Source organism: Biomphalaria glabrata, chromosome 2, assembly GCF_947242115.1.
Source record: "Biomphalaria glabrata chromosome 2, xgBioGlab47.1, whole genome shotgun sequence".
Taxonomy (NCBI): domain Eukaryota; kingdom Metazoa; phylum Mollusca; class Gastropoda; family Planorbidae; genus Biomphalaria; species Biomphalaria glabrata.
In genome coordinates this window covers 3,805,477-3,830,723 of record NC_074712.1, presented here as the reverse complement: position 1 = coordinate 3,830,723, position 25,247 = coordinate 3,805,477, and the positions used below count along the sequence as shown (strand labels likewise).

The window sequence follows — 25,247 nt, the reverse complement described above, 5'->3', positions numbered from 1 at the left end:
GAACTTATATTCAAAGAATATGACCACATAACAAAATGAAGCTTTGAATGTATTCTCACACCGAATAAGAAAGATAATCAAAGAAATCTTTTACAACATTGCCTATTTCTAGTTACTTCCCTTAGAGAAAAAAAAATCACTTCTTGGTATGTTTACCAAGCAAGCTCCTCAAGTTTTGGTTACGTAACATTTTAAGAACATTACACTAAATCAGAGGTTCTTAAGCTTTTTTGGCCCGGGTTCCCCTTTAAATAGTCAAAACATGCCACGGACCCCAAAGTGGAAAAAAGCTCCATAAATGCACATTATAAATGTTGAAGAAATGTTGATGTAGATAATGACTTTAATTATTTAAAATACTAAATGCTTTCAAATTCAATGTGGCCTGTGATCCATAGGAGGAATGTTACCTTGCTGCTGTTGTTGAGATTTGCAAGAGCTGTCCTGGTGTCAGTCTGGAAGACAATATGGCTGTTTGGCATACAGACCTCCTATAGATTATAACACTGCAGAGGCGGCCAATGGGGGTGGCTAGTGGGGCAACCGTCCCAGGCCAAGCACCTTAAGAGGGGGGGGGGGCTAGAATTAGTTGTCACCCTCGGCTTATCTTAAAAACATTCGGGACCCCGATATGACACTCGCCATTGCCTCGCGAACCGCCAAGACGCGTCCGAATATTGCATACAAATAAACTTAATAAAGCCAAACACAAGCTCCAAGAAACGAATTGACATTCACCGAGCCTTATAGCGAGAGACATTTGGTGAGAGTTTTTTTTTTCAGAACTGTTTAAATCTTAATCACAGAATGGAAATGTTAATTTTTGTTAAAGAGTTCTATTTATAAAGTTACTAATATAACAAATTTGTTACGCATCTTTTAAGATGTAAATTGTACGCTCTCTATAATGTATCCGGTAACATAATAAGTTTATCATCTTGTTAATTCTATTTTCATGTATCTGAATATTCATTTTTATCTATGCGTCTACTCTGTATTTCCAGACTTGTTCCGTTGAGAAAAGGGGCCTGTTTTTCTCTGTAGGTTGTTTTTTTTTAGATTGCCAGGACTGTCATGAAAGTATCAAAAATTCACAATAAATAATGTATCAATACTATTCCACTTTTACCACATAGACGCTAATAGATGTAACTGTCAGTCGACTCTGCACGTAGCCTGCACACGAAATAACACTGGTAAGAAAACAATGGCGAGAATCCTGCTCTAACTAGATCTACTCATCTCCTAAACAGGAAGTACATGTATGACACCGATGTGCTAAGTTCTCGTACAAGTCACGCAAACAACTCATGAATCTAGGTACCACCGGAAGTAGGCAAAGGTAACTTATGAGCAGTTCGTGCGTGGAGATAATATACGAGACCAAGTCAAGATGACCTTAAACTGCATGTGGTCGCTAAAGGAATCGCATACATATATTGTCTGATTTAAAAAAAAAATGTATAGTTTCACAAATGCTAAACTTGAGTTTTCAAGTAATCTCAACAATTCTACACAGCCATATGCTACGACTCGAGTCACCACAAAGACATAGTGTCGTCCAGTGTACTCGCTAACTGGCTCGTTGTACATACAAGTCGACAGTACGCTGCGAGTGTGTGTCCAAAGTAATACGTAATACACGAGTAACATTTATAAGTAGTTCCAGTACAGAATAACAGTTGAACGATAATGGATAGAAAACAAAAGGCGATACAGTAAGAGAGTTTTCTGAACGACTATTCCGTTACACGTGTCTCTTCCGTCATCAGCCACTACTTTCTGCACCATCGCAAGTGCAGTTTTAAAAAACAAACTAGATATAAAACAGAAGATAGAATCCTAGATCATACTACGTCTATCACATCCGGCTAAACACACACTTTGTCTCCATGACAACAAAAAAGCATTCTACTAATTAAATGACCGATCGGACCGATGTTCAGTCATGACAGACGAGGCTGGAGTAAAGAGCTAGTAGTGAGTGTCGACGTTACACTGGACAGCCCAATAGTAATTTCGTGTTTTACATGTCTAAACTTTACATGATAAGACGGTGTATGACTATAAAACACATTTAACCTTAGTCCGAAAAAACATTTTTTTTTCTTGTTTAGACAATCTGTTGCTTTCATCATTATTTATCGCATGCTAAAATGTGTTTAAAAAAAATCAATATACAGTAGAATCCGATTAACTAGACCGAGGCTTAATCCGACCAGCCGTTTTCGAGTCGAATCCTTAAGTACCGAAACAAATCATATTATTGGACTTGCGATGAACTAAACAATGGCTTGAGCAACAGTACTTATTATGTGCAAAAAAAAAAGCACGGTGGCTTGATGACGTAGAGTCAGATCTACCTAAAAGTCTGGGCATGGAGACGGTAAGCACAGGATAGATCAAAATGGAGAGATGTGCTGAAGCAGGCCAGGGCCCTCTATTGGGCTGTAGCGCCACTGAGATGGAGGGATAGTTCTTGTACATACGGTCGGTATATCGCACAATAAAAGTTCAAAGAACATTGAATATGTTACATAAATTACAGAACATTCTGCCTTGTAATATAGAGGACGTCATCGAGTAATCGTACCAGCTGGTTATTAGAACCAAAAAAGAACGCGATTCGATTGTATATAAAAAAAAAAAGAAGCTTGAAAATCAATGATTAAAGTGGTAATCCCCCCCCCCCCCCCAAAAAAAAAAAAAAAAAAAAAAAAGAAAAAAAAAACATGACTACCGCAAATCATTTGATATCTTGTTTGATGGCGGCTAGATTTACATTATATTCTATAGTAATTTATAGCAACATGTAAAAACGTATCTGGTTCTTAATACATAAAAACGACTGGCCAGGATTTTTTAAACAGTGGTCGACCGTCTCCGTGTTTATTTATTTAAAGTAAATTTAAAAACATTTAGAAAAAACAGAATAACATATAAAAAATATATAAACCGTCTATTAAATGTATTTGTATCTATTGGTTTGTATACGTCATGTCATTACATTTGTAATAGGTCTAGACTAACAAGAATAAATCTGTGCGATTAGAAATATTTGTTTGTTTTTTTTACCAATAGTTTCTGTTTATCGTAATTTCATGCTTTTAGCTTTCTCAATACGCTTTGAACCGATCACTTGTCTGGACCAGTTGGGAATGGGGGTGGGAGAGAAAGAAGGAGGTATATGTCTGAATCTTACAGTCATTATTTTTTTTTTAAAGCTGAACGACCTGAATTTGACCTCTACGGCTCAAGCCTCCTGACGCTAACTCTGTGCCAGGGAAGTGCTTATGAAAATAGAAGTTTTTATAGTTAACTTAACGTTAATTTCAAACCTTTAAGACACGATCTTACACAAAAGTATAAAGGGGGAAATTCATGTTATGAAACCACAAGTACAATTTCTTTCCCTTGTTCGTTACCAAGCAAAATAATTAATTACCAGACAGAAATATTGAATTGATGTATACTTTGATAAAAAAAAAATAAATATTGTAGAATTATAATTTTCTCTAGAGTGTGGGTCGTGTTCACATAAATAGTAATGAACATTTTAAACGATCTCCATTTCGTAACAATCGTCGTGATGCTGATATAAAGTTCATATCTCACGTTGTTCATAAGTTGCTACAATGATCTATGGAGAAAGGGAGATATTGTTCACATTGGCACACACTCGGACCTACTAAATGTAGAGCTAGGAGTTCACGCCGGAAGGACGTACAACATTCCTTCGCCACTTTGTTGCGCATCAATTGCGCAGGTCTTTCCTGTAAAACAAGTCAAGCGTGTCCTCGAGTCATTTAGTGAATGAAACAGCCATTAAATTTTGAACGTCTGGGTCCCACGCGATCTGTGAATGAATGGTTTCAACATAAGAAGGGGGCGGGGGTAGGTGGGAGAAAGAAGAAATACCTGCCCCTTTTCAGAGTTTATAGCGTGACGGTGGAGGCAACTCGATCTCAGTCTCGGCGAAATGACGATCTTAGGATGACAATGTGAACCCCCTTCTCGTTAGCTGTTTGTCACCCGGCGAGAGATCGGAAATTCCCAGACTTGTTCCTAACGCGGGAATGTGAGACGAGGTCAGTAAATACTCCGAGTAGTTTGTCATTGAGTAGTTAGTCTGGAGATAGACATCTCAGTGTGTGGAAGGAGGGGTATGAACTAAAGAGGCCTACAGCTACATCTATAATAATATGAACTTAGAACCAGTTGCTAAGGTAATAAAATTCCTTTACTAAAAAAAAATGAACTTAGCAGGCAGATACAAATATAATAGACCAAACCGATCAGATAAGGGCAAACTTGTACAAGAGATTAAAACTCAAAACAACAAACATATATATTAAACTTATATTAAGTGTAATTGTATCGATTAGCTTGGGTCAACCATTTAATTAAATTGGTAATAGTCTTATAAGACTAACAATACTAAATATGCGGGATTAGAAATTATTTTTAACCAATTGTTTTTATGTGCTATTTCATGCTTTGAGCTTTCTCAGTGCGTTTTAACTTTTCTGGACCAGTTAGGGCAGGGGTTCTCAACCTGTGAGTCGCGACACCCTTGGGGGTCGATTGACGATTTGCCAGGGGTCGCCTAAGACCATCAAAAATAAGGATTGTTATGGTCTATTCTTCTATTGCTGTGTGTGTCTATTGGGGGGGGGGGGGGTCGCGGCAGTATGGTATATTGTAAAAAGGGGTCGCCGAGCTTATAAGGTTGAGAACCACTGAGTTAGGGGGAAAACAAAAGAGGGGGGGGGGGGGAGAAGGGGAAATATTGGTGAATGTTAAATGTATTTTATATACAAACAAATATAAAGAAAAAAGCTGCACCACTTAAATTCGAACTCGATGGCTCAAGACCCTCAAGCCAATAGACTAACCATTATGTCAGCGAAGTGTTTATGAAAATAGAAAGGTTTTATAGTTATCTATTTTTAGTTTCAAACTTTTAAGCGGCGACCTGATTCTCTACACAAAGTATAAAGGGGACTAATTCAACATATACCACCACATCTGTCAAGAACAATTTCTTTCCCTTGTTCAATACATAACAAAACAACTAATTGGTTATTTTATTGTTTTTTTTTTTCTTCTTGTTTTGTCAGGTACAAGAAATAATTATGCAAAATTTCGCTTCATTTGAGATTGGGTGTGGGAGAAATAACGATTACAAACTTTTTACCTGACAGACAAAGTGAGTTGATATAAGCTTTGTAAGAAGCGCGGTATACTGATAAATGCAGTTGGATTATTACGAAAAACCAGCGTTAGGCTTGTAAGCCAATTACGCTGTTAAGTTTCTAAAAGATCTTTTATTAATGGTCATGCGAGGGTCACTCGAGGGTCAGTGGGTTCGTTTTATAAGAGAAAATATCACAGTATTATAGAAGTCGATAACGTTTTGATCCTAATGACCGGATGGTCCGATTACATTTGCCCAAATAGCCAGTCCCGCCCCAGGTATATATATATATAATCAAACGTAGGTTAACTACTCAGTTGGGAATGCCATGAAAGATTTACTGGCTATTGGCGTATTCTTTCTGATGAAACATAGTACACTAACAAAAAGCAATTGCATTCTAGTAAGATAAGATAAGATAATTATTATTGGTCCAATCAAACGGAAATTCAAATTGACTACAATTGACCACATCAGTGTAACTACTGTAACAATAACAGTATAGATGCAAATACGAACAACTTTCACACACGAAACACATACACACTCGCAACCAGCGCTTTATGAATTAGACTTTATGAATTAGACTTTAAGAATTAGACTTTATGAATTAGCCTTTATGAATTAGACTTTATGTACTTATGCAACAACATATCTCCATCTTTAGATAAGTCAGTGAAGTGAACCGAACGCTGCGAAATACCTAAGGCCAGCCCTGCCCCCCCCCCCCAAAAAAAAAAAACGCTTCTGCCATCCTCATAAAAATTGATTTAATAGTATCCTACTACAAACATATCTTGCATACCAGTTGTACTGACTTGTACACGTAACCACAGTAAATCTTCCCAGTACAACTGCTCTTGAAGACGCATACAAAGCTATCTCCTCCCATGCTCTCTCTAATTAGCATCACTTTTCCCCTGTAGCACTCATTACAGTTTGATGCCCTCGCGCACCCCTCGCCACCTCAGAAACCAGTTGCCAAGAGCAACCTCGCCCCAGTCAGACCTAACAATGGTTCTCCTTCCCAAGAGCAACAAGCTCCACAGAAGAGAAATAGAAATCTTAGGAAAACAATCGAACACAGCTCACGACGATAATAACAGAATGAGTTCTCTCGTGTCAGTTTATTTACCAAATAGGCTTACACGTCAGGCAGACCTCCCCCCCCGCCCTGGCTTTTCACACACAACGGCCGGTTATAATAGATCTAAATAATAAGATCATATTACGCTGACTAAGAGATAGAATTACTCAAAGTGATCGCTATGCCACTTTTTTTTTTAAAAGGTCTCAATTTAAAACGGTGGGAGGTGCCGCCATTAAAGAAATGTTTAACGCAAAACGTAGAAAAACTATCTAGAAAAAATAAGGAGGAGGGGATGGGAGGAGAGAAAAAAAAAAGTTTATCTAAAACAAGGTTACAAAGACAGTTTGTGTGGAAACACAAACTCAAAACCGCCCCCCCCGAAGTGGTCCACCCAGGCAGGTAAAATGGCAGGTTTCAATATTTTCAGAAAGAATGAAATTCTATCAGAGACAAATGACAGAGAAGAATGGAGAAAGAAGGTTGACAGATCTTGTGTGGTGCCCCCAGCGGTCCAGCAGACCAAAAGATAGGTGAAAGTGAATGTGACATTTTATGTGAACCTGGCCTAACTGATGTCTTAAAATGAATATCTAACTGATCTAATTGTTTTGTAATGGGTCAATATCTTATTCAAATCCTCAATACACCAAGTTAGATCACAGTGTAGGTCTAGCTACAACGAATTCGACACCAAGCTGAACAGCATACATACTGAAATAAAACTTTTAAACTATCCTTGGCCCCCCCTCCCCTTTTTATTTTTATTTTTGCTCAATGGTATGTGTTTAGATTTTTTTTCATAAGGCTTTAAATTGAAGAGTAAAAATGAAAGAAAAACTGATTGCACATAAAGTAATTTAATTATTGATCAATATCAATTAACTCATTGCAGTCTGTAGGTTCAAGCCAATTGTTAGTTGCTATTATTATCACTAATAGTGCGTACAGTTGTTCAAATTCAAAGCCCCGAAGATTTTTATTTTTTATTTTGGGTGTTGTACATAAGCTGTTTTTAAGAAGCATAAATTTCATGAAGAACAACTACAGGACACACCCTCAAGGGCGCGATGGCAATGGCCGGATATTTTATTTCTTTTTAGTTTGCTTTGGCCAACAGCATGCTAAATCTGGTTAGTGTAATAGCGACACCAAAGAACCGCGACTCGCATTATTATTGTGTAACGGAAGTTCAAGAGTCGCCGAGCACCACTCGAGGCCAAACAAAACGCTTGCACTCAATTTGGTGGGACGTGCAATCAAATTGACTCGTGGCTTTCACAACACAGGGGGAGGGGTACAAAAGGGGAGCCAAGAAGATTGCCTCCTCCCCGCCCCCCCCCTTTCTCACTCTTCTCGTAATTCTCGGAAACGTGGTTACGCCTCTAATGTAAACTGTTGACAGGAACTTTTTTTTTTTTAAAGCCTACGCATGGAAACGTAATCCCTATTTTATCAAAGGTTAAGGGAACAAAAGGGAATAAGGCGCGAAAATGAAATGAGGAAAAGAAGATTGGATGACCAGCTCACATGACCAACAGTTGGGTGTGGTCCGTAAGGTCATAACGTTTGACCGTGTGTCAGTACATTAACACACTATTCACTTTAACCATTGAAAAGAAAATCGAAGCGGACAACAAAATGTTCAAATCTCTATTGTAATTTCACCTGGTAAATCCTTAGCCATATTTTAAAAGCTGCCATTTTTTTTTTTTAACGGAAACAGTGCAGACGACATTTATATAACGCAAAAATGAAAAGGGTAATATTTTGGGGGTCAGGGCTGGCCTTATGTATGTGGAGGCCCTAGGCGAGGTGCATAGGGTGGCCCCCAAACGAAATAGGAAAACAAAAACTTACGACTGAATTAACAGTGAATTAACTCTTTCTCTCCGTTAGTTGTCCACGTTTCGAAGGAACTATACATTTTGCTCACTACTATCTTACTACCCTGTTATGATTAAGCTTCAATTGCTTTGTTGTTTGTTACCAGAAAATATTGTATTTGGTTCAGAATTAAAGGGAAATTCATGCTCTTTTTATATAACACAAAGTCAAGTTTATAAAATTAAACATTAATTTTACTTAATGAGGTCAAATCAACGATGGTAACGTCGATTAGGAGAGAAAGAGTAAAACACCTTCCTGCATCAATGTCTAAATTAACAATTAAGTTAAATTCATATAGAGCCAAAAGCACGAGTCTGACGCTTTATGGTCACCAGACTAGAGATAACGTTTCGACATTTCACCAAAGGAAGAGACGATGGTCTTTTAACCAATGTAGTCTAACAAATACATCTCTAAACATTCATGGATAAACCTTGAATCCAAGTAGAGAGAAGCTAGAAGACAGAGAGCCATATCTTGATGTTTCGCAATTTTATTTCGCTAAAAAAAAATAATTTGAGTCCTGTGCGGGGGCTGCCTACTTTGACTATGACTAAGGCCGGCCCTGTTTGGGGAGAAGTGATTGTAACTATTGTGTAACGAAAGACATAAAATATAATAAATACAAAAACATACGGTGGAAAAAAAGACTTACAGTGATGATATCCCCTTCTTTGAACGCAAGGCTCCCAGGGTCGTAGACGTTGGAGTAATCTTTGGTGGCCCGAGCGTAGACAGCACAACTGGCCTCTGTAACAGAAAGTGTTTGAATCCAAGGTCAACGTGGCGAACAGGAGAATGAGAACACGTAGTAGGTATAGCGACAGTGTGTGTGTGTGTGTGTTATGTGTGTGGGCATATATAGAGGACTTTATTAGAATGTGCCCCATCGGTGCACTGTTAAGTCTTTTTAATAGTACGTATTGATACATAAATAAAAACTTGTATAAAATACCTTTTTAGAAAAAAAATTACAAGTAAAACAAGCAAAATTTAAAAATAAAAAACAAAACAAAAGAAAAACAATGAAACAGCAAAAATAGAAAAGTTAAGGGAAAGAACTCCACACTTATATCTATATATCTTTTAAATGTAGAAGTTTTTAATTCCTTTTTCAATACCAAACAAAATAATTAACTACCAAATTATTAATTATAACCAAATTGGCTACTTTAAAAAAAATTATTCATGTTTTTTTAGTTGAAATAAATAATTGTTTAAAGTTTCAACTTGATTCAAGAATTCGAGTGGGAGAAATAACGTGTATGACAAACCCCCACATATTTAGCAATATCTCTTAATATTGAATGATTAATATCCCTTGTTGGTATCAAACAAAATAATGAATTGACTAATTCATTAATTTTTTTAAAAATTGTCTTCGCCAATGAATATTTGTGCAAAGTTTCAAGTTCATCCGAGAATGGGTCTGGGAGAAAATTACGTGTTCAAACTTTGTACCAGACAGTGAGTTGACATAAGCTTTGTTTAAAAAAATATTACTAAAATACAGTTTCACACTCAAGACACAATGATAGTACTAAAGTCTTCGCAGAATAGCGTGCTGAGACAGAATGTAATTCTATTTTCGTGAGCATCATTCGATATTTATGTTTCTGTTATGCAAAGTAGAAGAAAGAAAATATTCAAACAAAAAGTTGGTCTGTTTTGTGAGAGTCCTGTGCAATCGTTGGCAGTTTGACGCATAAAACATCTAAAGAACCGAGTTCCTAGGGTGTCTTCTATTATGGATGAAGCCGGTGTGATGTATTCAACAAGTCAGAATTAAAAAAAAAACAACAACCCACGAGCTGATCTTATGCACTGAGACAGGTGAAAACTAACGAGCAACGAGATTTTCTCAACAAATCCCGAGCTTTTGTATCGAGTGCAAAGAAGCTAAAGGGGATACAAATCAAACATCTTGGTTTTATTATCAAACTTGATTCATTTACAACTAGAAAGGCTTTTCTTCTAAACATATAGATCAGAGATTTGATTGATTAAAAGCGCTCATTTATTTTGATGAGGGCGGATAAATGAATATCACAGACATATGAAATAATACACAAAAGTCAGTGAGTTTCTAATAGGGCTCTTTATTTGTGAACATATAAAGATTTCATTAGTACAACGAGTAGAGCGCCGACGTAGTGCACAAGAGGTCACAGGTTCGAATATTTTTTTCATTTAGTGTACAAGGGGTCAATGATAGTAACATTTTTTTAATTTGTAGATTTTTGTCTGTATTGGTTAGCGTTACGTATAAAATCTTCGACATTATCTATTATTGGATTGAGGGAGATTTTCGCTCGACGGTATTTAGCATTTAGAAATTTGAAGTTAAATTGGTTTCAAGTTTTTAAGGTAAACTCAAGGTTTAGGGATGTGTTTACTATGGAGTTATATAATTAGACAAAGGGAAACTAGTATCAAGGATTGAAGGCTGGGGGATAGTATATACAAATAAAAAAATAAAAAAATAAAAAAAAAAAAACTATTAAAAAACAACAACGGGAAAAACTCCACATTTACAGCCATATATCTCAATAGAGATCTATTTTCGATATCAAAAAAAATTAATTAATTAACACTATTAAATTAACTTTTTTAAAAAATTAAAAAACTATTAAAAAACAACAACGGGAAAAACTCCACATTTACAATATCTCAATAGAGATCTATTTTCGATATCAAACAAAATTAATTAATTAACACTATTAAATTAACTTTTTTTTAAAAATTGATTCGCATATTGTCTTCAATAATTAAAAATTGAACAAAGTTTCATCTTGATCCGAGAATGGGAAGTGGGAGAAATAACGTGTACAGGATTTGTACCAGACAGACAGAGTGAGTTGATATAAACTTTGTACAATGTTCACTTATCTAATGACAAGATTTCTACGTATAAGCTGATAACATTGTTCAGCTGACAGAGTGACCATCCAATAACCAATGTGACGTAAGACTTATTACGTCAGACAGGTGTAGGCTTATTTCAGCTCTGTCTGGTACAAACTTTGAACACGTTATTTCTCCCACTTCCGATTCTCGGATCAAGTTGAAACTTAACTATTTATTGTACCTAACAAATAAACATGAATCAATACAAAAATTAACCAATTAGTCAATAAATTCCATCCATCCATCCCAACGGCCCTACAGCCCATGCAGGGCCCTGGCCGGTTAAACAAATCTCTCCATTCTGATTTATTCTGGGCCCTACGTCTCCATGCCTGGACATTTAGCTGTTGTAGATATGTCTCTACGTCATCAAGCCACAGTACTCGTGGTCTGCCTTTGGGGCGCCAGCCTTTTTAATTTTTTTTTTTTTACAATTATAGTTATTGAATAATTTTGTTTGATATCGAAAAAAGAAGAAGCTAAAGTTGTAAATGTGGAGTTTTCCCCATTATATAAGCTTTGTTTAGCATATATATATATATATGTGTGTGTGTGTGTGTGTGTGTCAATGAGTGAAAGAGATGATGGTGGAGAAAGTCTAAAATTTTGTTAGTTTGTGCCAACCTGTCCACATCCATTTAAATGACTGCACGGGGCCGCCAACGTTGATCCCACGCAGTCGTTTCAAAATAAACTGACCTTGGGAGTTTGAGAGGTTATCACTTGGAAATTTTCTTGGAGGTCAAAGTGAAGCAAAGACATGTACACAGAGCTTGTTTATAAGAGAGAGAGAGAGAGAGAGAGAGAGAGAGAGAGAGAGAGAGAGAGAGAAGAGAGATAGAGAGAGAGAAGAGATAGAGACAGAATGAATTACCTCCGTGACGTATGTCACAGCACTGTTTATATAACTTTGTGGCTACGGGTACTGGAGGGTTAAATTGTTGACTAGATGGAAATAAAATGCGCGGGGTAACTCTTGTTGAATGTTTTGTCAGGGAGACAATCCAGGCTCGACAAGTTACATAAACATTGTTTTTTTTTCAGATTGTAAAGACAGAGTTATCGCTGTTTGCTAAAAATACTGATATTATCACACCCCTTGTCTTTTGACAGATCAGTAAAATGTCATTCTTATACTAAAGAAAAGAAACTATTCTCTACATCCTGAAAAAAATTAGATAAGATTAGTCACTGTGATTGGTGTATGGGACATCACGACAGCATAATGACAACTTTTGGCGAAAGCATTGAAAAAGTGAAAAGGAAACCAGTGAATTTTCTGTCCATCGCTTGTAAGTGTTTCATGTTTTAAAATGAGTAACGGATGTATAAAAAATTGGAATCAATTTTGACGAAACGAAATGACGGTGATTATTATAAACTATGCTTTATATATTTTATTTCAATTTTCACGACTATCTGCCTCGATCTTTGTAAAAGAATATTCAGGATTAGCGCTTTTCACCAGTGGTCACTTTCTGAGAACTACTGTCCCAGGTCTAGGTAAAAGGATGAGGGTCAGCTAGAAAGGCAAGGGAAGAAAATAGGGGAGAAAATGATGAAGACTGTTCCAATGTTCTAGAAAGCCTGAACTTATAGAGACAATGGCCCTCGCTTGGTTCCTCGTGCCTTGAACTATAATAATTTTCAAGCTGAAAGGACGTCGATGACTGGTAGGTGAATTGACTTAAGGACGAGTCAACAGTCAAAGAGGGTTCTTCTTATATAATACAGACGTTACTTCAAAAAAGAAGATGATTACGTCCTACGACGTTTTTCAAAATTACTTTACAAAAAAAGGAGCCACAAAGGATACAAACAAACCAACTCGAAGCACTGAATGAACGAACGCTATAAAACTTGTACTTTATGCTCAACAAAGAAGACATCGTACTTATTTCTGTTTGTTTATATTTTACGTGTGATAAATAAAACGCACGCGTGTGTGTGTATGTGTGTGGAAGAGAACTTTCGACACAGCCTGGCTTACGTTATCCGGGTTATCAAAACCTAATCCTCCGCTGTTAAAAGTTCGGACGGTATTTTTAGGTCTGGTCCCTGGCAAGTGTGAAGTTTCATCTGGTGTAACGAGGTATTAGTCCGTATCATCACAGAGCACGAGGTGATTCTTAAACAGCACGAGGATTAGCCCCCACGTTACACGAGGCTTCAGTCGAGTGGTAATACGATTCATTTTCAGCCAGTCCAATCGAGATTTCAATGCTCTATTATTTCCAGAAAAATATTTTAAAAAAGGGGGGCGGGGGTGGATTTAGCGGGCTGCCACGTGCACTGACACTGTTGAGAGGAAGACAAGAAGAAGACAAAGACAAGAAGAAGACAAAGACATGCCAGTCAAAAACAAAACAACATGTCGCTATGATCACAATGAAATCGATGGAAAGTCTACATAGGAGTAGGAAGCGTGTATAGAATAAGGTCTTTTAATTTTTTTTTCTTTTTATTTAGGTTAAACAAATAATTGTGCCGTCGTTTTTAAACAATAATACAAAAAAGTGGGCCTAATAGTTCTTCTTCAAATGTAGCGCCATACTCAGCAAAGAGTGACTTAAACTTACATATATAGACCATTTCAACATTAATTTAGACCTAAAATGAAAGGTTATGTTTCAAGGACAACAGAATCAGAAGCACGATTGGTCTGTTTATTTGACCTGTTCTTTAACAATACGAAAAAAAAATTAATGTCAAGATATTTCGATGGAAAAACTACGCAGATAACTTAACAATAGAGAATCTCGTTCAAATTTAAAATTGCCTTATTCAAAATTTGGCACACATCCACCTGGAAAAATAAAACACATAAAAACAACAAACAAACAAAACAAACAAAGGTTTCACAAGATTTTCTTAGAAAGGTTTTTTTGGTTAAACACTTCAAACGTAAGTCAATGTGACCTGACCTATTCACCAAGAAAGCCTGGACAGGGTTATCGCTTCAAATACAAGTTGCAGACCTCGAGTGGTTTCTGTCACCATTCAGAACTCAAGTCACACACACACACACACACACTAACACAAAACTCACTTTAGTTTCGTATGTTGTCTGTGTGTGTGTGGTATACCATCGTTGATGTGATCCGATTAAATTCAATTATTTTTTGGTTTTTATAAACTTCAAATTGTGTTATATAAAAAGAGCATGTATTCTCCTATAATTCTAAACCAACAGTAACGTTATCTGATTACAAACAAAAATGTTATTGAAGTTTTACCATAACAGGGTAGAATGTACAAATGTGAAAAATGAACAATTCTGTCAGAACGTGAAAAATAATTACGGAGATAAAGAGTTAAATATCGGACTCGAATTTCAACAGGAACAAACAGTAATCGTAAAGAATGGAAGATGTCTTCAACTGATTGACAAATACATTCCTTTAGATTTTGAATCCATTAAATGACAAGTTCAAGACTGTTGGATTTTTTATTTTTCAAGTAATTAAGTTGTGGTTCAAAAATGGATAAACTTAGAAAAAAAATAAAAATAAACCGTATTTATTTAAAGTCAAAGTTTAATCGTGCTTGAGACATATTTTAAAATATGTTTTATATAATTAACATGGCTAGTCTATAGAGAGCTCTGATTATATAAATCCCTCGCACTAAATCTCGTGCTTTGAAAGAAGAAAAAAAAAAGGCTCGAGGCTTTGTGTTTTTAGACACCAATTTTACAAGAGACAATCCTCTATCTTCGTGAGCGTGAAATGACGTCACCATTTAGTCACTAGAACCACACGAAGAATACGCAAGAGATATAGGCTCTAATAGTTGGGTATATTGTAAGCAGTTTATCTGGGTCGACCGAAAAAAAATAAAAAAGGTAACTCAAACACAGCAGATACAGATATCACCTGGGAAATGTGTGAGTGACCTGAAACTAAAAGGTGAGGGGGTGGCAACAGGTGAAAAGGGAAGTCGAATAAATAACGTGCTGGGTGAGTGAAGGGCGAAACTATGCGGCGCCCTGGGATTCTCTTGAAATGATCTGTTGCTAAAGCTTGCCCCTCGTCCATCATTCCCTCGCTCCAAAAGTGCGTAGTGCAATTCTAGTTGTTGTGTTCCTCGAGCTGATGGACGAGGGCAAGTAGTGACTGGAGATGAGGAGAAAACATACTTACATAGCTAAGGAGGCAACATGGTCTCTCGCTTCTAACACAAACAGCCTTACAGTGTTACAGAGGCGTAGTCTCTTTTAAGAGAAACATTGAGAAACATTTTATAGATATAGACTGATTTCTAGTGTTCCTCCTATCACCCCTTCCTTTTTATAAAGCAAACACATACACACAAATTTTTTTTACAGATTCTATCCTGCATTCTTGTTTAATCAAGCCTCATATGCCAGAAGATGTCAAATGATGGACATAGAAACACATTTCTAAAAACTCTGCGCGATAATAAAAACAATAATACCAACAGGGATTGTCTTCGGCAAGGGCCCTTCCTCATGTGTCCCGCCATAACGTCTAACTATTTAATATGCAAGCTCTGTGCATATATCACAGCTATTATAATATATATAGTATATAATATGAGTGTGTGTGTCTGTGGTGTGTGTGTGACTTGTATATGATATGATACATGATATATAATATGTGTGTGTGTGTTTGTCTGTGACTTGTACATGATATGATACATGATATATAATATGTGTGTGTGTGTTTGTCTGTGACTTGTACATGATATGATACATGATATATAATATGTGTGTGTGTGTGTGTCTGTGACTTGTACATGATATGATACATGATATATAATATGTGTGTGTGTGTCTGTGACTTGTACATGATATGATACATGATATATAATATGTGTGTGTGTGTCTGTCTGTGGTGTGTGTGACTTGTACATGATATGATACATGATATATAATATGTGTGTGTGTGTCTGTGACTTGTACATGATATGATACATGATATATAATATATGTGTGTGTGTGTCTGTGACTTGTACATGATATGATACATGATATATAATATGTGTGTGTGTGTGTCTGTGACTTGTACATGATATGATACATGATATATAATATGTGTGTGTGTGTGTGTGTGTGTCTGTGACTTGTACATGATATGATACATGATATGCGTCTTAGCTATCGATCACTAACAAGCAGAAATAAATGGCTATAATTGAAAGTCCTGACATTGACTCAACGACTCGGCGACTTCATCCAATGTCCATATACCTATATCAGTAGACTACTCAACAACAAAAAACACTTCGAGCGCTCACCATCTGCCGCAGTAAGTCCATCCTGATGACCCAGAGTAGCCATTTGGCCAGCACATCCCATGCACGCTTGACCACCCAGGCACTGAGGCAAACACAACTTCATACCGGTTCAGGAGTTAGGGTTCAGATCTCGCCGTGTTACGCCTCGCCGTGCTAATCTATCTGCTCCGGTGTTAAAGATGCTACAAGCGGCATAGTCTTTAAACTCTTAACCACACGCGAGTCACACGACACAGAACACACTTCTCAATCCCGAAAATCAGATCTGGATCCGCACATTAAATGCTTGAAGCTATTCGTGTGGATGTCAACTGTTCAGCTCCAAGATCCAGACACTGAGACTACGTCTTATAGAAGAACATTGATAAGTTTCTGCAAAAAAACACTCATAATTTAATCAAATAATTATTCGAAAGTTTGCACACCAAAGCTCTACGGAATTCTTCAGATAAAGGCACATAATAATTCCTCACTTTTTAGATCTGCCGTCACTGATATCCCGCCAAACAGACAACGAAACTCTTCACTTGTGTTTCCAATCTTTCTCTAAAGAACCTATCTCACCTTAAATAAAACAACACACGAGAGCACCGAAAGTCCTTATGTGTTCACAAAAATAGCTCTTGTTCTCTGGAAATAAACGTACTATTTTTAACAATCTCACTAGAAAAATCTGGTAACAAAAACAAAGCAAAAAAAATTCAACACGCACAAAAATGCAGCCCTCTACTAAAGCTCGTTGTAAATGATGGTTCCAGACTTTGAAAGAAAAACAAGGCACACGAGAGAACTATTAAAAAGTCAATTACTTGTGTGTAAAGAAAGTTGTTTTTTTCCCCCCTCCACTTCTTTGCTCTGAAAGTTACCTCCGGAAACCTATTGGTTGAACCTGGAGCAGGGGAGATAATCCAACGAGTGCCAGGGGTACACACAAAAAAAAAAATCAGGTCAAGAAACGAGGAGCTGGCGCGAGAGTTATTATGTCTCGGAGTGAGCCCCCCAGCCTAGCGTTATTAGCATCATTATGTTGTCAACTAGGGATCTGCTAGCTCTCAAAACGCCTATCTGACATGACAGTCAATTTATCTGAGATCAATAGTGTACATAAACAGTCGCCCTGCGATGTGGTTGTGAACTATTAAAGTGCATCACTAAATGGGACTGAGAAGACCTTAAAACTCGTTAGGCAGATTGGTTTCCTAAATTAGAATAATTGTAAATATATGACAGACTAAGTCAACGAGTTAATTTTAATCCCCTATTGGTTTAACATTAAGATCAACTTGTTATCAAAATTTTAACATGCAAACATAAATCTATATGAAAAGAAATGATATAGGCAAATTGTTAAAATTAGGTAACAAACAAAATATATATATATATATATATATATATATAATATTTTGCTTTAAAAATAACATGCAAGGGAATAACTCCACAGTAGATTAGAATGAAATCCATCAAAGAAAAAGTGAGAGTCCTAACATAGAGAAAATACATTTTTCAACCTTTTAAAATGTTTTTTTTTAAAATATTTTCTACATTTTGTGCCGATGTTTTGGCGGGCCGGATCTGGCCCGCGTGCCGTAGTTTGGGCATCACTGGTTTAGCCTATTGTAAATGTTATATCATATACTAAGAAAGATAAATAGTCTTGGGGGGATATTCTACTGTGTTTTAAGTACAAGGTAGAAAAAAAAATAAGTAGTCGAAATAGAAGGTTAGTAGGCAACATAAAGAAATAGATGGGAGTCACTCCTGGTAAAGCTCTAGTTTAGAATTCTCTAGGCTTTAAGTACGACAGAGATGAATCATTGAGAACTAGTTAAATGGACTAGTAAATGTCTACAAGAAAAAGTAACTCGATGAAACTAGTTTACTGTTTCTATTTATAGCATTACCTATGGAGAAAAATAAAATAAAATAAATAACTAATGCTCAATAAAAAGCACGGTAAAGATGAGTTTTGTGTTATAAAATAGTCATTCAACGCAAGAGTATTGCTGAAATTTCAAATAGAAGATTCATAAGCTCTTGAAAGTTACTGTCTCTCGTACCTAAGTCTCGGTGAATGTCTAAGCATGCTAGAGTTTTCCATTGCAATACACGCAACATTTGCTTATCAAGACGTCATCAGTAAACACAGTTGTCAAAGACGCATACACCAGATTGTGAGTGAACTCGTGTGTGGGTGTGTATATATATATATATATATATATATATATATATTGAGAGATGGGGTGAAAGGCTGAAGATTAAACTTTAGAAACCAAAAGTTTTCTATTTGCAAGCTGAGCGGAAGTAGCTCTAGCAAATCAGATCAATTCAGTTGCTGACTACTAAATCATTTATCTATATCGAACACGCTTTGATACGGAATACAATATTATTTCCACGAGTATTTCTAACCTTAGTTATAGCTGGGCGCTTAAAAGTTTCTATGCACACTATTGTGTACTGATATAAAGCACTTTGGTTTCGTCTTGGACGGGGCAGAATCTGGAGTGACTGATCAAGCCAAATCTGGAGTGGCAGAGTTTGCCACAGTTCGACTATAAAGCACTACCATCTTATGAAATTTGATATGTGCTTGAGCTAACCATCACCAACATAAAGAACTAACCAGACAAACTTGCATTAGAAACTTTCCAGTAGATCAGTAGGCTATCCTTATAAATTGTGTCTCGTAAACTGATGATTTAGGGTGCCCCCCATGAGGGCAGGGTCTTCGGTACTGTACATACTCAATAAGTTTTCCGATTATTCCAACATTTACCTGGTGACAGTAAACTAGTTAAAACAGAAGTAAGCCAACGTCACGTGTCGTCTGAATGTACATATACATATATAACTACATGTGATGCTATAAAAAAAAATAATGACATTGTATCACATGATGTTACAGGTTTTGTGTTTAAATCAATGGTTCTCAATCTTCCATCTGTAACTCCTCTTTATTTATCCACTCGAAAAGCTTTTACGCACCATCACTAAGAAGATAAATTGAAATACTTAATAATAATAAAAAAATATTATTAAGGATTAAACGACCAGTGTTTCTGAAAACTGTAGACAATTTCGCCCCAAAATTCTAAAAGAGGAGATAGTATCATTGTTTGAGAGTCCTTGTAATGCTGTTTATCACGACCTGCATACGAGAAATGGAAATGTCGACATGAAATTTGACTTTCGAAAGTGTACGAGATGGCTAGCGAGGGCTTTTCATTTTTACAAGTCTCGAATCTAGTTGTGTCCGTTCAGAAAAGTATGTCTTATCTTCTAGATTATTTCTATTCTTTGGTTGGGTTGAACATTGATTGGGATTCGATGAGAGAGAGAGAGAGAGAGAGAGAGAAAGAGAGAGAGAGAGAAAGAGAGAGAGAGAAAGAGAGAGAGAGAGAGAGAGAGGGAGGTGAACGGGACTGTTTACAATAGACATGAGAGGATCGTTAAATTCGGATGTTGTTTTAACTTACTCGATTAAATCATCAGTCGAACTGTGCATGTGTGTCAAGGTCAAACGCATTCCTCAAGGCCAGGAAACGTCTCGCCAAGCCTTGCCCCATCCCCCATCTGACCTTTTCAATTAAACACATATGTGAAATGGCCGGGGTCTGAAGAATAAAGAAGTCGAGAGAGAGACACAGAGAGAGAGAGAGAGAGAGAGAGAGAGAGAGAGATCCGTGCAGATGAAATATTCAAAAGTAAAAAAAAAATAATAATAAATACTGAAACAAACAACTATAATTGATGTCGATTTTATAATTAAATTGTTGAATAACAAATATTACACGGGTCGTCAGTTTGAAATACTTTTACATTTCCCGCTTTTTATGTAACTTGCTGAAAGTCACAGAGAAACATACGCGCAATCAAGGTCAAATGGATTCAGAGAGATTTCTGTTTCTATTTCCCAAGTTTGTGTGAAATCAATCAAATCAATCAAATATTCTCAAGTGTAATGTCGAATGCCGCAAAAACGAATTGTAACTCGGAAACATGGAGTTGTCCTGTAGCGATAGCTAAGTCTCGGCCCAAGTACTATTAGAAAGGAATGCAAGCGTTTTTACAAGGTCAAATTTTGAAATTATATTCACTTTCTCATAAAACTCGCTAAAACATCATTTCATCATATGATGTCCAACTCAAGTTTGGAGTTTTAACATCTTAACCTAGGGAGTTTCTTGTTATCTGTCAGAGGGCGGCATTGCTGCGGACCTCCGAATCATGATATTGAAAAACTGTTACATTAGAGGCGCGGTGGCTGAGTTTGGCTTACGAACCGGGGATTCTTGGTTCGAATCCTGGGATTGTTTATTTCGGAATCTCTAATCTGACATTAGTTGAGGAAAAGTCAAAAACGGTAGGTCGTTGTGCTGGCCACACAGCACCCTCGTTAACCATCGGCAACAGAAACAGATGACCTTTACATCATCTGCCCTAAAGATCCCAATGTCTTACAAGAGAACATTACTTTACTTTTACTGTTACATTGTCTACAATGAGTTTTGTTTCCCTTTAACGAATCTCGATCCTAGCAGCTCCAGGGAATGACAATTAGCTCATGATAGTATAACAATGATACATAAAAGTAATTTTTGTTCTCTCATAACTCATAACTATTATCGATGTTCGCGGAGGTAGAACTTCTTGGGTCGCGATCAATGACAACACTAGTGACAGATGTACCGGTGACATGGCTGATAAAGATACTCATGTAGGGCACACAGAACGAAAGACATGAAAAAAAAACAACAACGAACCCACTCGTTGACAGCCAGAGATACAGCTTCTTGCCCTCGGTCTAAGGTCGTGCAATGTTAAGTGGAATCACGGGAATCCTCCGCATATGACGTCCGGAGGGAGATGCACGATTTGAATATTATCATCAGAACGTTTTTTTTGGTTGTTTTTTTTTTTTTTTTTTTTTGCTTTTTTAAACTTCCCTTCAAAAAACAAACTTACACCCATCCCATTTAGAAATTATCCATGTTATTATCACAAAACAACAAAAACAACAGCAACAAAAAACACACGTGTACAATGTCCACATGTTAATAAATGTGAAAATCTTTGTAAAAAAAAATTGATATGCTCAACATATAATGCCAATTACTTATAGTACATTATTAATATTCAAAATAAATTAAGATTTCATTCCCAGAGTTTGTAGTTTTAACAATTACCACAGAAATATTAAAAAAAAGGGACATAATACACAAATAATAATTATAAGACACAATAACTATATGAATCGACGAAGTATTAAAAAACAATAATTAAGGAATTGTCTTTTTTTAACGTTAATGGGTTCAGCACATAGGGAGGTCAGGACCGTCAGGTCTTTGCTGACATTCATGAAAAAGAAGAAATTGAAGAATGGTGAAGCGGACGTCATCAGTGGATGATCCCTGTCACACACACACACAAAGTGGCAAAGGTTTCAGTCTAGGAAAAGTTCTGGTCATGTCATGAAATCTCAAGAAGGCTTGAAAGTGACCGAGTACATTTACAAAACTTTCCACTTGTTTTAACCTACTTTCAATTATCACGAGCTTCTTGCAATAGTTGCACTTTGACCTCGCTGGGATACTTTGCCTGCTTCCCAGCTTTATTATTATTTTATTTTTTTTTCGCGGGTGGCTTATTTACGCCAGTCGCCGCATTCTGGGCGTAGGCAACCAATAAAAAGTTTTCCAGGCAACTGGATCCAGTGCCACCTTATCTGTCTCAGTTCCAGCCCAACTTCTTGATTTCTCCTCCACGTTACCAATCCCTTAATTAGGAAATCCGAGATGAAAAGAATCGCCCGAATGTCATTGATTTATGTCTGTTCGTTGCATTTATTTTTTCTCTTTCACAGTAAGAGAACTAAGTTCTTGTTAGCAAACGTCTTTCTATTAAAACAGTGATGCCCAACTTAATTCGACCTGCGGGCCATTTTAATTTCTGACAATTATGTCGCGGGCCACATGACCGAAAATGTATTAAAAAAAAAATGAAATGACCTGAATCAATTTTATTAGAAACTTATGGATCTAGTAATTACATTTACTTAATGGTATATTGGAAGTTATCTTTTTTTTTTTTTTTTTTTTTTTTTTTACATGTCGAAAAATTGTTTTATTTCTCTAATAAAAATGGGTGTACTTTCGGGTATGTAGGTAGATATTTTAAAGAAAATAATATTAAGTTTATTTTGTTCATAAAAGAGGTTTATACGCTTTGAATAAGATTTGTGTGACATATTAATACACTACGTCTACAGGGTTTTAGTTAGATTAACTGTCAACAGTGTGTCTAACAGATTTACATTACGATACATAGAGCACGTGCAAGGTAGATATTAATGGATACGTGAGTTGTTTTTTTTTTTTTTTTTTACAGAATTAAGGCTGAGTAAAAAAAATATTCAAATAAAAATTCTTAACATATATAATTTTTAAAAGTCACTTTTTCTCCAACACAATTTCGCGAGCAATGCTTCTCAGCTTCTCGTTAGAAAAGACGTTGAGGCCAATAGGGAAGTGAAAAAGAACACCCGTTGGAATGCCTTACGGCCGAATCCATTTTGGGACTGGAAGAAAGCCTCAAATAATGTCATTATCCACACACTGTTCTTCGTAGGGCCTTTTTTTTATGGCATATGGGGGAGTTTCCCCGGAGTGCGAGGCCTTTGGCCTCACTTCTAATCCGAGCGTCTTGGAATACGAACCAACGGTAATAGGGATGTATACATTTAAGTCCGCTTGGATCGTTCCTAGACAGAAATTTGTCCAGACAAGACGATGGAGGCAAGCTTCCACCTGGCCGGACGTTCCTAGATTTTTAAACTCAACTCTTTCTAACAATTATGAAGAAAAAGAAGAATCGAATCTACTTTATGATATGAATCAGACAGTGCTGGGATATCCAGAGTTAGCAATTTTTATTAATTTCTTCTTTACATTCTTAGAATGTTTCAGATGAGAAGAACTTTGACTGGACCAATGCGTTCTAAGTTCAACACAGACTGCATTCACTATTGTTGACCTAGTTCTGCCCACTTTGGTATATCAGCCAATGTATAATATAACTAATATATGCATTAGACAAGAACGAGTTTAACTTTACTGTGAAACGGAGTGGGAAAAAAATGAGTGTTAACCTTGACTTTCTCACAACCAATGTCATTTGTCAAAAGGAAGAAATCCAATCTGTCCTGAGTCCATCTGGGAGATACACGTCTTTAGGGAACTGACCAGTGCGTCGTCAGAAATGTTTTTTTCTTCTGTCAAATGCATTCTTCATCCACTTCAAGACACCAGCATATAATCTCTCGATTCTCAAGCTTTGATTGGCGGACCCTGGGTGTTCACCACGCAACAACCGTCAACTCTATAATAACTGTGATAAATGGCGCATATAGTCCGAAATACTGCACATTTTGTAATGAGGTCTTTGATTTTTTTCAAGTTTGGAAACCGCTGGAAAAATCGTAATTCGGTAGTCCAATGGTTACAACGCCATACTATCAATCTATCTTTTCTGTAAAAAAAATTAAACCCTCAATTTCTTTTTGTAAGACCGACCAACAAAAAATTAATAAATAAAATAAGTCACGTGACTTACTAATTTGAGCTAAAAAAAAAAAAAAAGATTGGAAAGACTCCAAAGTCTTTTTGTTCTAATCTCTAAACGAGTACATCACGAGTAGGTTACGAGGGAAGCTGAGGCAGCGATATGAGGGTGAAAACAAGACTCACGTGCGAAAAGAGAGACTACAGTGTGATGCGTAAAACATGAAGCCTTAGAAAACGAGGGGGGGGGGTACCAGTTCGCGAGTCATTAAAAAAAGAAGAAAGTGGTGGGGGAGGGAGAGAGGAGAGACTAAAGAAGCACTCAGACTTTGATAACATGGTCGGTCAAGGTCGAATGGTGAGTATTCGATTTCTTCTTTGTATGGTTTAATGGGCTACCAGGATGATTAAATTAATAAATTGCTTTTGGATAATTTAACCGCGGGTTATTTTTAAAGAACTTAAACTTGTATTCATATGTTTATTTAATTGTTATGTTGCAAAGCTTATATCAACTCACTCTGTCTGTCTGGTTCAATTTTGTTGACGTTATTTCTCCAACACCCATTCTCGGACCAAGTTGAAAAATTACACAATTATTTGTTGTACCTAATAAATTATGAATACCTTACTTTCACGCATATAACCCGCTTTTTTGTGTGTGTGTGGGGTATACAATGGTGCTGGGTGTAAAAAAAAGAATGTATTTTACTCATAAATAAAGCAGAACGGGAGATATGGACATACCGGTGGGTCTTTTATACCTCCTGTAGTTGGCTGTGTGGTTGTGAAATGTACATGGGAAAGTTTTATGAACATCTCATTATAAACTTCAAGAGAACAAATAGTACCTATGCAGCAGAGAATCTTCATTATACCCCCAGTAATCCATTGTGGTAGGCTTACGGCAAGTCACGCTCTGCACATGCGGGGTATATAAAAGTGCGGGTTGTACGCGTTTGTTTTTACTTATTTTTATTTGTACGGGGTATAGGAGTTTGCAGGTAATACGCATATGCGGGTAATATGCGCGAAAATACGGGAGATATAAAAAAAAATCCAATTAGTTAATGAATTATTGGTGACTACTTTGTTTGTGTTCGAAAAAGGGAAATAAATGCCCTTTATTGAGAGATGTAGCTGTATATGTGGAATTATCCCCTTTTTAACGTTTTTTTCTCCCTCTTCCCATTCTTGGATGACATTCAAATTTTGCATAATTATCTATTGTCGATTACAATACATGAATCAATTTTTTTTTTTTTAAATCCATTAGTTAATCAATTAGTGGTAAATAAATTGTGTTCTATTTAGAAAAAGGGAGCTTATTCATACAGTCTTGAGATAT

The 25,247-nt window shown here is 36.5% G+C and overlaps 1 protein-coding gene across 6 annotated transcripts in view; it reads right to left on the bottom strand.

The window, feature by feature from the left end:
• The window catches only part of LOC106057959 (caskin-2-like), a 258,135-nt gene that overhangs the window by 92,365 nt on the left and 140,523 nt on the right, over positions 1-25,247 (bottom strand). For 5 of the 6 annotated variants that reach the window (XM_056018782.1, XM_056018783.1, XM_056018784.1 and 2 more), the window contains one exon: positions 8,830-8,924. In XM_056018782.1, the coding sequence (XP_055874757.1) occupies positions 8,830-8,924 (95 nt within the window). Of the gene's footprint in view, positions 1-8,829; positions 8,925-16,340; positions 17,171-25,247 lie in introns of those variants that run through there. The other variant, XM_056018786.1, reaches the window with a different exon arrangement.